At 31.1% G+C, this 15,994-nt stretch overlaps 2 protein-coding genes across 3 annotated transcripts; one reads left to right on the top strand and one right to left on the bottom strand.

The window, feature by feature from the left end:
- Nucleotides 1-263: 263 nt before the first annotated feature.
- Nucleotides 264-1,714, bottom strand: LOC126922170 (40S ribosomal protein S13). Its single transcript, XM_050734507.1, has 3 exons — nucleotides 1,611-1,714; nucleotides 995-1,122; nucleotides 264-610 (listed from the first exon to the last, which is right to left on the bottom strand). Exons 1-3 carry the CDS (start codon nucleotides 1,631-1,633, stop codon nucleotides 306-308), a joined length of 456 nt encoding a protein of 151 aa, XP_050590464.1. The 5' UTR covers nucleotides 1,634-1,714; the 3' UTR covers nucleotides 264-305.
- A 687-nt stretch (nucleotides 1,715-2,401) lies between these two features.
- LOC126922188 (uncharacterized) lies at nucleotides 2,402-14,229 on the top strand. Of its 2 annotated transcripts, XR_007712673.1 has the most exons (15): nucleotides 2,402-2,590; nucleotides 3,760-3,917; nucleotides 4,014-4,097; nucleotides 4,238-4,307; nucleotides 4,425-4,759; nucleotides 4,838-5,068; nucleotides 5,197-5,354; nucleotides 5,485-6,001; nucleotides 6,272-6,507; nucleotides 6,621-8,271; nucleotides 8,344-12,162; nucleotides 12,405-12,533; nucleotides 12,698-12,828; nucleotides 13,039-13,130; nucleotides 13,314-14,229. XR_007712673.1 is itself a non-coding variant. In XM_050734534.1 (14 exons), the coding sequence occupies exons 2-14, from the start codon at nucleotides 3,801-3,803 to the stop codon at nucleotides 13,055-13,057; spliced, it is 7,497 nt and encodes a 2,498-aa protein (XP_050590491.1). In that variant the 5' UTR covers nucleotides 2,402-2,590; nucleotides 3,760-3,800; the 3' UTR covers nucleotides 13,058-14,229. The 2 variants fall into 2 exon arrangements, 1 of the variants encoding a protein (XP_050590491.1); XM_050734534.1 differs by having other exon boundaries at nucleotides 13,039-14,229.
- Nucleotides 14,230-15,994: the final 1,765 nt, after the last annotated feature.

Here is a 15,994-nt window from a genome sequence, read left to right as displayed (position 1 = left end):
TAAATGATATTGTACCTTATACGACGATACCTTTTTTCATTTTCATCCAACTAACTATATATTAAACGTTAAACTGAATATATTCGGTTGCCAACAAAATGATCGCGGATTTTTTCAATACCACCTAATGACAAAAACCGCAATCACCTAGTTGTCCACCCAATAGTTGTCGACTTAGTTGTCAACCCAATAGTTGACAACTTAGTTGTCGAGTGGAAATAGAGAATTTGCAGTGGGTTGCGTTTAGTAAAACACAAGCAACGTATATTTAAATTTTTATTTTGTTAAGAGATACGTAGAAATAATTAAGCAACAAGAGCGCTAGCAGTTGAGCTCTCGTACTTCCAGTTTGCTGGAAGCGTCCCCTTTGATTTATAATATCTAGCAAGCCGATGGATTCGAGACTCCACAAGAATCAATCTAAACTTGCTATCTTTGTCCTTGCGGTTCCTTTCCAAATGTTTTCTGATAGCAACTGCTTTTTTTATTAAATAGTACAGATCCTCCGGTAAGTCTGGAGCAAGCCCCATACTTTTGACGATCCTGAGAATCTTGTTTCCAGTGCGAAAACGCACCTGTGCCACTCCATGAGAATCTCTAAGAATCACACCTACAAGATTTGATTATCTATTTAGTCATTATCGTGACATTACGTACAAGTATCGTATTCTTGAACAAATGAACAAATTTAATAAATTTAACTTTTAGCTGTTGGTAAGTACCTATAATAGCATGACAAAATGCCATTGCCATCTCAAAACTTACCATTTTTACTATCGCAAATTATTGATAAGAAACAACGATTAAACACTGAGTCTTAATCAATTTGCTTGAAATACGTTAAATTTGTACAAGTGTCGATAAATGAGATATAAGAGAAATAAAGGCGTAATTTGTATTATGACAAATATGACAAATATAATATATTAATGTGCAAATGTGAATTTTACAATATTCAATAAACTAACTATATCAAATAAAAATGAAACATTACCAATTTGAGACGGAGTATGCCCCTTTTTAGCTAGTTTGTAAATTAATTCTTTGCAATCTTCTGGTGTCAGTTTCAACCATGTTGGAACGCTCCGTCTATAGGGCAACGCTGACTGGGATATACCCTTTCTGTAATATTATTAATTCTTGTTATTGAAATACCTGGTGCTTTTAATAAAAATTATCTGTTAACAAATCAACTATATCTAAGCAGAGATAATATCAGTCAAGAAAAATACTATTAAGTAATTCCTTTAAAAAATATTTAAGTATTTAAAGGGGACAATTTGAGGTTATGTATACAAAAGGACAGAGGACATGAAAAGTTTGTACACAGAAAGCAACATCTTCTAAATTCCAAATTTTAAACTATTATAAACATAATTAACATATAACAAAACGGATAAACTATCTCAAAAGAATATGATTATTACTACTTTAAATAAGGGTCACATGGCCGTTAAAAAAGACACTGCTGTGTCAATTATTTATGCTAGAACTTTATAAAATTGTATTATAATAATTGAAAAAATTAAAAGGTATGCAAGAAAAAAATAACTTTTGTATATATCTATTGAATGTAATGATAAATTACACTGAAATTTAATTAACTTTACCCTGGTGCGTGCATACGACCCATCTTTGCGTACTTTTCGTCCACAAAAGACAGTAACGCTCTTGTAACTCAGTTAGGTGGTAGAATTACAAAGCAACTTAAAATTTTCCCGGGAAAATTAATATTGTAAAAATTATTGTGCAAAGATAATCGGAGAGTATTGTGATTATAAAATATTTAATACCAGACGAGAAATATCTTTTTCTACTCAAGTTACGCTCAATTTTGTTTGAACGATCAATTTGAACAATAAGTATCAATGATACGTTATATACGAAATATAGTATTTAATGAATTTTTTTACATTGCATAAAAATAATCATATAATAATAACAATACTAACATTAATTAATTAATACATCATAGTATTCATAATATTAAAAGTTTATCATAGTATGTAATCTATAGAATAATATAAAATTAGCAGCAATCAAAATATAAATAAAGATAAGAATACAAAAACGAATAATTTTACGATAATTTTAACAATGATAAACAATCGGCAAAAGTTGTGAATCTTGACAAATTATCTAAAGATATACATAACTATATATGACAACCAAAGTTAAGCTAAAAGTTAAATTTACTGCTTTTCTGTAGTTTCCGGCGGATGCTTACCAAAAATCAAGCAACGATCTAAACAAATTTAAACCTTTTAAATTTTAGAAATTTTCTAGCTAGACATTATAAATATATATATCTCTCTTAAAACAAAATATAATTTATTTCATGTAAATAATTATGAAATATGTAGTTTCTCGATGAATTAGACAAACAGTGAGAAAATAGCGCAACGTCGCGAACGGCGTCGGCAGCCAAAATGTCGGCAGTTTCTCAACTTTAAGCGTACCCTCTGTCAACATTTGTAAAACTGCATCGAAGGCAACATCGAATCAGCCAATAATTAAATCATTAATGATGTATGATCGATATTAGATCCTCTTGATACAGTGCAAAGTCGGAATCGTCAGAATTTCGAAGGTAAATTGACATTTTTTTAGGTTCTTCCTCGTATTGTTCGATCCTCGACCCTTATTCTTAGCACAATTTCATCGAAAATGTTGCAAATTTATTATTAAAATTTTTTATAATCATATCGAAATGACGATCGATTAGGAAAAATCATTTGCAAAGTATGCCAGAGAAAAAAATATTTTATTTGAATAACTTTTTTCCAATGAAAAGAATTTAGTGATGTGCTAATGTGGTTATATACAGTGACTCACAAAGTACCTCGACGAGTTTTGGATAGACATGTAAATGAAATATTTTGAAATTTCCTCTGGCTATATTATTTTAATTGTTAACTGAAAAACCGGTTTACAATTTATTCTATAAGATACAATATATGTGTAATATCTCTGAAATAAATATGGCATTGTGCATTATATGTGTACATATTTAGTTATAACGTTGATCTTTGTCTCATTTAAATCTAAATATAAAACTAATTTTTTATTCCATTTTTATTCATTTCAGTCTTAGCACCATATTTACATTATTTACATTAACTAAATTTTATTCAATTTATGACTCGCTTAAAAAATAATAAATTTTAACAGATGTATTTATATGGATATTCTATGTTTGTTGCCAATTTTTGTTCTTTCTGTAATTATTACGATATTTGCTTTATATTTTCTTCTTAAGTTTATATCTTCCAAAAATCTTCATATTAGGTTGTACTCATTAACTTGATTTTTACTTTTGTTAACTTTTTTTTCTATGTAACTTTATAGTATCTTATGATCTTGTTGATATATAGTATGAGTATAATCTAAAACAGTTACCTTTGTCTATTTATTCTCAAATCTTATTAAATAAATATTATTTTGATAATTTAACATATTTTTCATATTATATTAAAAATGTTCTTTTATATTTATAGATTGTTATGTTCTTAATATTTAAATATATCAAAAATATAGAATAACTTAATAATGAAAGTATGAGGTAATTAATAGAAGGTATAAAATATTGTATTGAATCGATGAAACGTATAGAAAAAGATACGATTATATAAAAAATATAAATTTCAAATATTACATGCTGAAATAGGTTAAATATTATGATAAATTTTTAATATGATGAATATTATAAAGCATTACTTAATGTTATTAATATTTTCTAATGTTGTGAATTATATATAGGATATGTGACAAGGCGGATATGATTTTACAAAGAATTTAAAATGTCTAGTGACAGTAATCAAACTCCTCAATCTGGCAAGCGGAAAAAACTTGTCAAACTTGATAGTGAAGATAGTGATGAATCTATAGTGCAATCTCGTAGAAGAAAAAAGACTTCTGTATGTAAAATTGGCAATTAATTAAATTACAAATTATTATTGTTAAACATAATATTTTAATCCAATTGAATATTTCTTTTAATATTATGTTTATAGAAATTCATTAGTGAAGGTGAAACTAGTGATGAAGATAGTGATGATCAAGTAAGACCTATTCGACCTGTTAGAACACAAAGCCACGTAAGTTCTCAAATATAAAACATATTTTACCGTTTTGAAGATTTTTATGCTTCATAAATTTATATTAAATGAATTATTCAATTACCATATCTCACAATTATATGATACATTATAAAAAAATGTGTCCGATTTATTTTCAGAGAGTCGTTTCAGAGAATGAGTCCAGTTATGAGAGCAGCAGTTCTAACACTAGTAAATACAAGGAATTTGGTTAGTTTAAAGATACTTAGGGATTAAAGTCTTAATTATTAATATTTATTCTTTTATACAGCTAAATTTATTGATTTCATGATATTATAAATAATATCCATCAAATTTATTTCTTAGGAGACAGTAGTGAAATTTCAGAATGGCAATCAGACTGGAGCAGCTCATCAGAATTAGAAAAAAAGTCCCCTGTCAGGCGAAAAGTTCTTGGAAAACCAAAAGCCAAAAAACCTGCAAAAATTGTATCAGATACAGATACTGATAATGATGATCAAGTAGAAAAATGTCCAATTTGTCTACTTCCTTTTAAAAGACAGGAATTAGGCAGTCCTTCTTCCTGTGAACATTGTTTTTGTTTAGAATGCTTGATTGAGTGGAGTAAAAATATAAATACTTGTCCAGTGGATCGACAAACTTTCACGATAATTAATGTCCGAGATAAGCTAGGTGGTCAAGTATGTGTTATGAAAATAAAAATAATAATTATCGTTTAAAGAATAAAAATTAATTTCTAGTTTTATGTCTTCTCCTAGATTATAAGATGCATCCCGGTAGAAGTTGCTTCCAGCGAAGAAGAGAAATTGGATGATCTTACATTTTGTGAAGTATGCCATCAAAGTAATAGAGAAGATCGTATGCTTCTTTGCGATGGTTGTGATCGTGGTTACCATTTAGAATGCTTAACGCCTCCATTAGATGAAGTACCTATAGAGGAGTGGTTTTGTCCAGAATGTTCCCAGAATAATCAAACCAATGCAGAAACTGTAAGCTGTTTATATTCATATTCATATATGTATCAGTAATTTGCTACCTGAAATAATTGAACATTATTACTACCAATAATATATGACCATTGAAAGATTAAACAAAATGTTACATTATTTATTCTTAGTTGAAAATTGATGTGGAGGAAATCATAGATCTAGTGGATGAAGCTCGCAGACTTGGTGTTACTTATGGAAGAATTCGTACCAATATACCACAAGATTATTATCCAAGGATTATACCTCGCACTAGACATACAGAACGTGTTAGAGCTACTATTCGAAGGTATATGATAAGATAAAAAATATGTATAATTTGAGTTTCATTAATAAAATCATTTCATCAATAAATTTTTATGAAAATTAAAGTACAAAGATTTTTAAATTTTTAATAAACGCGAAATCCGTATTTACAGAAGAAATGGACTAGATGATAATACGCTATTAACTCGTCAATTGACATTTGATCCAAATCAACCTTCTACTTCATCTGGTTTGGAATCCTATGGAGATAAAAGTCAAAGTCGATCCTCAAGCAATGCCTCCAGCTCTTTAGGTTCTAGAGATCGTAACTGTTCGAATAAACATTCTGGAAAATCACGAAAATATAGAAGTAGTTCCAGCGATTCCAGTGATGAAAGTATTTCCAGGAAATCTCGAAGAAGAATCAATGACAAAAATAATTCCGAAAATTCGGGTAATAAAACTAGAAGAAAAGATAGTAATACTCAACGATCTGGAGGTAGTTCGCGAAAAAGTGGAACGAGAAATAATTCAAGAAAGTCTGGAAGATCTAAAAATGTTTCTAGAGGAACTATTCTAAAAGAAGTTAGAATTACAGAACGTAATGAAAATGGGAAAGAAGAAGAGATTGTAGCATATGTCAAAGTGGCTGCAGTTGGATCAAAAAGAAGAAAAACAAAAAGAAGAAAGGTATTTTAATATTGCTTTCTGAAAGTCTTAGTTATATATAAGTATATGTACGAGTAATATGTACGAGTATGTGTATAATTAATTCATCTGTTTCTCTGGTATATGCATATTTTTTTTTTTAATAAAACATCTTTTCTACAAAATATTTAGTCATGTTAATTGTATAATATCCAAATTATGAAAGAAGGAAAAATAATGGAACAAAGAAAAGACGAGGACAAAGATTATTTTAAAAAATAATTAAAAATAAGAATATTTACTTTTTTATAGAGAAAAAGTCGTAGACGTCGCGCTAGAACTGTAGCCACTACTTTAGCTACTAGCAAGAGAAGACTTGCAAATTCTTTGGGTATTTGTAAGCCATTTATTCCCATTTTAATACCTACTGTTAAAAATCGACCAATTATACCAGAAAGATCCGCATTAAATATTTCCCGACATAATTCTGGAATCTCAAGAATTAGTCTTTTCGGAGATCGTCTTAATTTGGATTATAGTCCCCCGGGGTAAATATATAAGTTTTTAATTCAATGTTTACAGAATATTAATCTGGATATTAAAATAATATTATTGAATAATATAATGAAATTAACTAAGCTTTTAATATTTTCGTTTATAGATCGGATATGGAAGATTATCATACAACTATTGGTCCCACTATAACTGTTCAAAGACATTCTGTAATTTCCTCTCGAAGGCACTTGCGTCTAAAAAACGTTGTTATTCCACAACAACCTCAACATGATCTTCTAAGTAGTATAATGAATGACCAAGAGATTTGGCATTCAAAAAATAGTAGTGTAACTTTGAAAGCTAATGGGCTTCTCTTAATAGAGAAAAAGAAGGAGTTGAGTGACTTGAAGAAAGAAAAATTAGAAGAAAAAGGGTTATCTAAAACCGCAGAGACAGAATCTGTTGTAGAAGATACAGTTTCTAGAGTTGATGCTCCACTAGATATTTCTAGATCTGATGTTCCGTTAGATGTGTCTACAATCAATCCAGAATCGATTATGCAGGCCCCAATGTATAATAATCCTTGTGGTGGAGGAAATAGAGGCAATTTTAGGGGTGGTTACAGAGATAATACAAGGCATAGTCATGGCGGACAAAACTATGGAAGAGATTCTTTAAGTGGGAGTGGAAGACATAGTTATGGAGGAAGCGGTGGTAATTTTGGAAGAGATTTCGGACCACCTGCGTTTTATAATCCAAATTTTGAACATTGCGGACCTCCAATGTTCGGAGGTAATCCTCCATTTAGAAATCGAAATCCTCAACACTTTAGAAATGAAAGATTCCGCTTCATGCCTTCAGGTAGACCACAATTTAATTTTGCTGAAGGATTTTCTGAGCATCATTCTTTTCCTGAGAGGTTCAATCGCCCCCGGTCACCACAAGCTCCTGTTGAACGTCCTCAAAATAACATGCCACCAAATTTACCAGAGGACACTCCGAGAACCGATATTATAGACCAACAACCACAAGATATTGAAAATGTCTCTGTTAGACAAGAGGAAGATTGCGATATTTATTGCGATATTGAAACAAAATCTGATGGAGAGCTTCAAGATCAACAAAATGGTTCAATGGTTTTGTTACCTCCACCAGAACCTCCGTCAGGACTTTTAGACTTTGAAGAAAATTCTAAGAGCGATAAAGATAGTGATCAAGAACTAGTTATTGATGATAGCCAAAAAGAAGATACTCCAAAGAATGATAAGTATGACCCCTTCTCTGTAGATAGTGATAGCGATAGTGAAACAAAGAAAAACGAAGAAATTTCGGAAGAGAAGAAAGAAGAACACAGTGTGAAAAATATGGCACAAACAGACACCTCGGATACATCTATTCGTTTATCAGCTTATGATGACGAGGACGAAGAAGATTCTCAAGCCGATTGTCCAAACTTCTCCATTTATTCCTCTCAAACGATCGATGTAGCACGGCATACTGAACAACAATTATCTCAACAAATAGGGCCACTTGAACCACCTCCTCTCCCTCCTTCGATTCCCGATGACGATGATGTCATTGTTGGCGATGTTCAGGCTTGCGATCTAGCTGATATTCCAGAACCATCAGACCCATATGTTGAAGCATTGAGAAAAGAGAGGCAAACTTTAAGTAAAATTCCACCAAAAAAGATTTCTCACGATAGCCGGGGAAAGATTACATTCAAGATTGGTAGTAAATTGAAGATTAATAATAGATTGTTAGGATTGCAAGAAGAAGAAAAGGAGACTAACAATGAAAAGAAAAAAGAAGCTGAGGTAAGTAGTAGTTATAATGCGATATATTATATTTTACATGTGTAATTATTTTTATAAACATTATTTTTGCAGCCTGCAAAAGAAGAAGAGACTTCTGTTGACCGCGAAGAAGAACGGAAAAGAATTGCTAAAAACAAATATGAAGAGGAAGATCAATTGAAAGAAGATAAACAGGAAGATTCAGAAGAACTTTTGACACCTGCGAATCCTCTGGATTTGAAAGAAAAGGACGCAGTTGAAGACGAAAAGGAGAAAGAATTAATAGTATCAGCTAAAGATGACGCAATAGAGAAAGATTCAAATATAGCTATTTCACCAAATGTAACCGAGTTGTCTCCAAAAAAAGTAGAGAATGAAATGAGCAACGAATGTCTGTCGGAAGAAGAAAGTGAAACGTTTACTACGCTTCATAAGACATTAAAAACCGATGTTGAAGATGAAGATTTAAAAGAAGATTCAAGAATTAGAGAAGAACAGGATGTAGTAAAAGTTAAAGACCCCGAAGACTATAGGAGTGAAAATGATGATAAAAAACAAAGACATATTGATAAAGAAGAAGAAGATGATGACGATGATGATGAGGAGGATGACGATGATGATGATGATGATGAAGAAGAGGAGGAGGAGGAAGAAGAGGAAGAAAGATTCCCCATAGAAAAAGAGAAAACGAGCAAAAAGGATATAATTGATGAAGATGTTGATAAGAACACGTGGGAATCAGATGGAGCTTATACTCCTTGCAAAGATGAACTTCCCTTGAAGGAATCAAAATTTTCTTCTGAACAGTTACCCCCAATTGAAAGTGGATTAGAACCAATCACACCAACAAAAGATAAACCTGACGATTTAGATAGCTGTAGGACTCCAGTGGATTACAATGTCTTAGGTACAGAAGCTATATCAGAGACGGACGAAGCTATGAATTTCGAAGACGAGTTAACCTTGTTGGGTTTACGAAAGGAAAAAGAAATGGAAGATGGTGAAATTGTCGAAGAAAAGAACATGAAAGAAGGCGATAAGGCTGAAAAAGAAAAGGAAGATGAAAAGAAGCAAAAGAAAAAAGAAAAGAAAGAGAAGAGCAAAGAAACAGAAAAAAATAAAGAAAATATTGCTTCAGAAAATCAAGTAGCATGGAAGAAACTTTCAAGAAGTACGAAAGAGAGGTCCTATAGAGACAAAGAAAAAAGATCAAAATCGAAGGAAAGAGAAAAGCTAAAGAAAAAGAAAGAAGTGGTGAAGAAGAAAGAAAAAAGGAAGGAATTACCCAGATATGATGTTAGGAAAATAGTTGCAGAAAGACCTTCAAGACCTAGGAAAGATGAGTATGGAAGAGATATTAGAGAAAAATCGAGACAAAGAAGTAGGTCTAGGAGTTGTAGTTCATCCAAACGTTCTAGGTCATATTCCAAGCTCCGCTCCAGAAGCAGATCCAGAACTAGATTACAAAGGTCGTGGTCCAGAGATCGTAGATCTTATTCCAAATCTCTCTCTAGGCGGAGATCTCTTTCGCGTGGAAGACGTAAATCGCCGAAGAGAAGATCAACTTCTAGAAGAAGGTCTTCTTCAAGGAAACGATCCCTTTCTAGAAGGAGATCGAGATCTGTTTCTCGAAAACGGCGATCGAGATCTGTTTCTCGAAAACGGAGATCCTTATCAAGAAGAAGATCCAGAAGATCGGTCTCTAGATCAAGAAGGTCTTTGTCAAGATCTAGACAAAGAAGATCTATATCAAGATCCAGAAGATCTTTATCTAGATCTCGCGATAGGCGCAAAGACAAGAAAAAGTACAAATCTCGAAGTCGATCAAGAAACAGAAAGAAGTCTCGTTCAAAATCACCTAGAAAGTCGTCGAAATCTAGGGAAAGGAAACATTCAAAGAGAAAAGCACAAAGTAGATCAAGATCAAAAGGAAGATCTTGTTCTAGGAATTGGGAACAAGTTGACAAAATTGTGGAACAAGAATTTTCTAGGGAAAGAGAAGAAAGAGAATCTTGGAGTGCACAATGGACACCATCTTGGTCGAGATCTAGATCAAAAACACCACAGCACGTACAACAAGAACCAATTACTTCTAGAGAATGGTCCCCAATGTTAGATAATGTATCAGTTCCGCCAAAAAATCTAACTGTAATTTTAACAAACAAGGAAGCTATTAAGAAGAAAAAGAAAGAACGTAAAAAGGAAAGCAAAAAAGCTAAAGATGAAAAGAAAAGAAAGGGGAAAAGAAACAGGACTCCTCCACCGTCGAAAGAGGTTTTCGCCAGTGGAGATAATATTTTGGTTAGTGTGTGTTTTAATAAGGATAACGAAAACGATCAAGCAGTAGTCCCCGAACTTCCAGAAACAATTCCTCTAATTCCTCCCCTAAAACGACGTCGTAGGGAATCACTTCAAACTGATCCGCCGAAACGATCGAAAAAAGAAAAGTCGAAGGACAAGCGTTCTAAATCTCCAAAGCCTAAGAAGGATAAAAAGAAAAAATCAAAAGCAGCTGAAATAGCCGCTACAAAGAAACCAGTTGCAGTAATTGATCTGGATCAGTCTCCATTCCGGGAACAGACTCCATCTCCTAGAGACGTGATAGTTCTTAGTGACGATGACGATAAGCAAATTCAACAAATTATGCCAGATCAATGTCAACCATCTCAAAATTCTCCACCGCGAGAACAATTTATTTCTCAGGGTCCAAAAACACCTCCAGAGCCGCAAATCAAATTCTCAATAAATAAGCAGAGCAGTAACTTGCGACCGTCAATGTTGAATCCGCTTTTAGATGAGGAAGAAGAAGAGGAAATGGATGAAAGGGTCGAAGAAGAATTAGAAATGAGAGCACAGGAGGAGCTAGAATTGAGATTAAAAATTGGACCAAATACTCCTCCAGAACCTCCAACATCACCACCAACTAGTCCAGATGCGTATGATCCATTTGATCCAACGAAATCAAGATCGCCAACACCCGATGTTAGTCAAGAGGCGAATTCCGGCGATGAAAGAAGAAGGTCACCGAGGAAGCACGATTCTGCGGATAGTAATATCCTCGAAGAGGAAAATCTGCAAAATCAGGAGAGGCAGAGTCAAGAAAAGCAACTAGAGAAACCTAAAATCATTTCTATGGTTACGATCAAGAGAGCTTCTCCGCAAAGGGATGACGTTAACGATAATGAAAACAATAAGGACACTGTAGTCTCAACCGGGAACTTAGAGGTACAGCAGAGTCAACAAAATGTGCAAAACCAGAGTAATCCTTTCGCGGTGATGAATCCTGTACTAGCTACAGTAGCTGCAGCAGTACAGAGAAGTGGAGTATTTAATGCGTCAAATTCGAATAGTAATCAACGTAACTTGTTACAGTCGAATCGAATTTCACCGAGTAATCAACAAAAACAACGTCCTGGCGATCGTTCGCAGGCACCTTCGGTTTTTACGAATTCAGGCAAATCCTCAAGAAGCTCAAAGTCCGGACAAACAAAAACCAACGGACAAAATGGAAACGATGCCGGCACAGAAACAACGGACAATGTGGATATGTCTTCCCCTTATTCGCCTGGGTCGACACTTAGCGATGGAATCTTCGATCCACCGAGTCCTACGAATTATAACAATTCACCTGCTGCTGGAGCAGGAAGTGGAGCAGGACCCGTTGGATCTCAACCTACGAAAACTAGCAATTCAAAAACAGCAAAATCCACCGAAAAAAAGGATGCATTCGATGCCCTTTTTGGTGCTTTACCGACCACAAAAACAACCAGTAAATCAAGTAGGAGCAAAAAACCTCAAAAAGATAAGAAGAAATCCACAAATCCGAAAGTTGGTGTTAGAATGGACGAAAACCAGCTTCAAATATTGGATGATCTTCCAAGTTCTGCAGTTGAAATGCAAGTCAAGGATAAGGTTTGGGTTTTTTTTTCTTTTGGGTTCTCTTTACTTCTAATATTTAAGCAAAAATAAATATAAATATTTGTCAAAATATTGGAGAAACATTGAAAAACAATTTAGAGCATTGCATTTGAAAATAAATTTCTCTGAAATATTTTATAATTAAATATTATAACCCTTTAATTTCTCTAAAGGTTATTAAATAACCTGTTTGCCATATATATTTTTTAATGATATTACGTTTAATTATTTTGTAGTTCCTAAAAAAATTAAATCGTCAAGAACGAGTAGTGGAAGAAGTGAAATTAGTTTTGAAACCACATTACACAAAAAAGCACGTAACAAAAGAAGAGTACAAGGATATTATGCGGAAAGCAGTACCTAAGGTAGGTGTATATATATGTATATATATACATATATATATTTTTCCTTTAAATAAAAGTTATAATAGAAAACGTCAGAAAAGAAATACTATCTATCAGAACATCATCTATCAGTGTTTAAGCAATTTTATTATATTTGCCTAGCTTTCATTTTATTGTTTTGGTAGATATGTCATAATAAAACAGGAGAAATCAATCCAAAAAAGATTGCCCACTTAATAGAAGCTTACGTCAGAAAATGCAGAAGTAGCAAAAAGAAAAATATTGAGAGTTCCTCCGTGAAGGCCTCTAAACCAGCGTAAGTAAACACAATCCAATTTTTAAAAAAACTATATTTTCAGGCTTAAAGAATATTTCACTACTTCTACATTTAAGAACTTTATTATATATCATAATTATTTACTATCTCTCCTTGTTAATTAAAATAAAGGTAGATTATTTTTGCATTATTTATGAAAAGAATCGTGATCGTTTGCAACATAAACAAATTAAAATTTATCTGTTATAGAAAAATTTTGTGGAGTTGATCACGAGTCGGCTAGGTGTCCGTTCAATTCCCTTCGGTTTTATAGTTCAGATGATCGTCGTGCTCGATGAGCGGTGAGTGAGCTTTCAAAGAGCTAATCTGCTCTTCGATGATGCGATGTATGTTGTATTGTCTGTAAATACGTAATTAATTCATTGATTGGTCGATTGGTTGGTTGGTTGGTTGATTGATTGATTGATTGATTGATTGGTTGATTGATTGATCAGTTAACTTCTAAGAATACCATTTATTTATAGAAACAATACCCTTCGTTTCATCAGGGAATCCAATTGTCTCTACGGAAGATCCATCCTTCACATAATATTTAATTCAATTTATATTTAATTTTTAAAAATTCTACACCTTTCCATATCTACAAAATGTATTGGAATTCATATTTATTTGAATACTTAATTACGAAACTAATTCGTTTTCTGTATATATCTAAGCATTAAAATTTATAAATTAATCAACAACAAGTGTGAATAAAATACAAATAGAGTGAATTTTTATTCGTGTCTTTCATGAGTTATATATGTTTTTAATGAATACAATTGCAATTGACAATCTAAATCATCAACTATTTATTTTCTTTTCTTTACGTCATATCATATGTTTTATACGCTGTTATTATTTACATATGTTTTAAAAAAATTACTTATGAAACATATTAAGAAAGGACATTATCCAAGTTTCTACTAAAGGTTGCAATATATTGTTGAAATCAATAAGTATTAAAACTTGTACAGTTAAAATTTTATGGAAAGAAGAAAAGTATACAAAAATTTTATATGAATATTTATGCTATCATGAAAAACACTAATGTAGTAATATTATTCTCCATGGTATTAAAATACTTATTTACATAGACAAGTATTTATTGGCACTACAAACGATACTTTGATAATTATTTATTCAAATAATTAAATATTAGTCATTATCAGTTTATTTAATGGAAATTGGACATCAATATTTACGATACTTGCGTCGGTTAACATATAAAATATGTATGTCACAAATTGATACTTTTGGCTTTTCCGCAGAGACTGTCATTTTCATATTTCTTAATATACGTGTAAAAATGCTTAAATACTACGTTTCAAACGTACATATTGTAATTTGACTCTTAATACAGAGTTGGACATTATTCGAATAAATTATTATTATCATTACTATCATTATTATTATTACCATTGTGTCTATTACTGCATTGTTATTAGTACTATTCTATATATGTATTATTAATATGTAGGTAATTGATTAAGGGAACTTTAATTAGGATTATGGTCTATTTATTTTTAAGTCTATTTAGATGGATGAAATTTATTCGAATAAATATACAGTCTATTTTGTTTGTGTTACAAAAATATTTCGAATAATTGTATTAAAACTAACATAGAAATAAAAATTAAAAAACATAAAAATTAATTTCATATTAATAAAAAGAGATGGAGTAAAGAATTAAATAAATCATCATTAAATTTGATATTAAATAACTGGTCACTTAGAAGTTTACTTATAAAATTTATTAATTATATAAGTATAAATAATTTTGTATTATAAATAACAATGTTTTTTTATAGTGTGTTGTCTAAAAAATGATTATTATAATAGAAAATTATTAAATTTCTGTGTCGACTGGATGTTTTAAAAAATGCAATTCATATAAGGATCGCATTCGTTTGCAAAAATATAATACAATTAGTAAAAAATAAATAAATATTTGAGAATAACATCTTATTTAAATATTTTGTTTATTGATTATTATTCGAATAAAAATTGTCCAACTCTAATGTTGTATAGCCATAAAATCTGTGTGAGAATGAGAGAAATAGGATGAATGGAAATGAGCCTTAAGAAATAGAAGATCGTCTCCTGAAATTGTAAAATAAGGATTTCAAGAGGTACTGCTCAACGTATATCAAATCCGGTTGGCCGATATTTAGCCAATCATGTTTAAGCATATTTCTCTGAAATACATAAAAGCGATCGGATAATGTTCGATTCTTTTCAATGCTAAGTAATAAAAAATAAATAATGTGTATTTAAAAAGAACTGTGTCTCCTATGTTTCATATAATATACAAGAACGTTATCCAGATCTTATTGTATTTATACTTTTTAAATTCTAAATAAGTTGAGCAAAGTAGTCCAATGAAAAACAAATTGAAAAATAATTCATTTCTTAAAATTTCAATTAGAATATTCTTTTGAAAAATGTGATAAAACATTAACAACAATACTAAAACTTCCATACCCAAAATCAGTCTGTCTGTGATTATCATTTGGAGCATTGCCTACTGCCATCCGCCCAATCATGTTGAACATTTAACTTACAATCAATAACAAAATTACAACTGCTAAGTCAGTTGAACTTATAGTAAAAAAAAATGGCTTTCCATTAAATCGATCTCCTATCCTTATTTTTTAAAACATGTATTGTTTCGCAGAAAATCTTATTATCCAATTCTGAACCTTATAATTGTTTTATACATAAACATTTATTTAAATTAATTATTTGACAATATCATGTCTAGATTATTTAGTCTGCTGTTTAAAAAGTGGATGATGGATATTATATCCCAATATAATATATTTATATTAGTAACATTTATATATATATATATAAATAAAAATATATATATATATTATTATTATATTTATATTATATATATATAATATATAGATACTATATATATATATAGACTATAATATATATATATATATATATATATATATATATTATAGACTTAGTTTCATATGCATATGTGACTGGGTCTATTTGTAATTGTATTGCAAGGTTAAAATAAATAGGAAGTGTACTTAGTTTGTCACATCCGCTAATTAATCACTAATGTGTATATAAAAATTCTTCTCATCTCTATACCCACATTCTGCAGTAGTGAAGTTGAATTGTGTTCAAGATGAAGTCAAAGTTT

The sequence above is a fragment of the Bombus affinis genome, chromosome 11, assembly GCF_024516045.1.
Source record: "Bombus affinis isolate iyBomAffi1 chromosome 11, iyBomAffi1.2, whole genome shotgun sequence".
NCBI classification, from domain to species: domain Eukaryota; kingdom Metazoa; phylum Arthropoda; class Insecta; order Hymenoptera; family Apidae; genus Bombus; species Bombus affinis.
The sequence above is the reverse complement of the archived record's forward strand: the minus strand, read 5'-3'. Positions and strand labels throughout refer to the sequence as shown.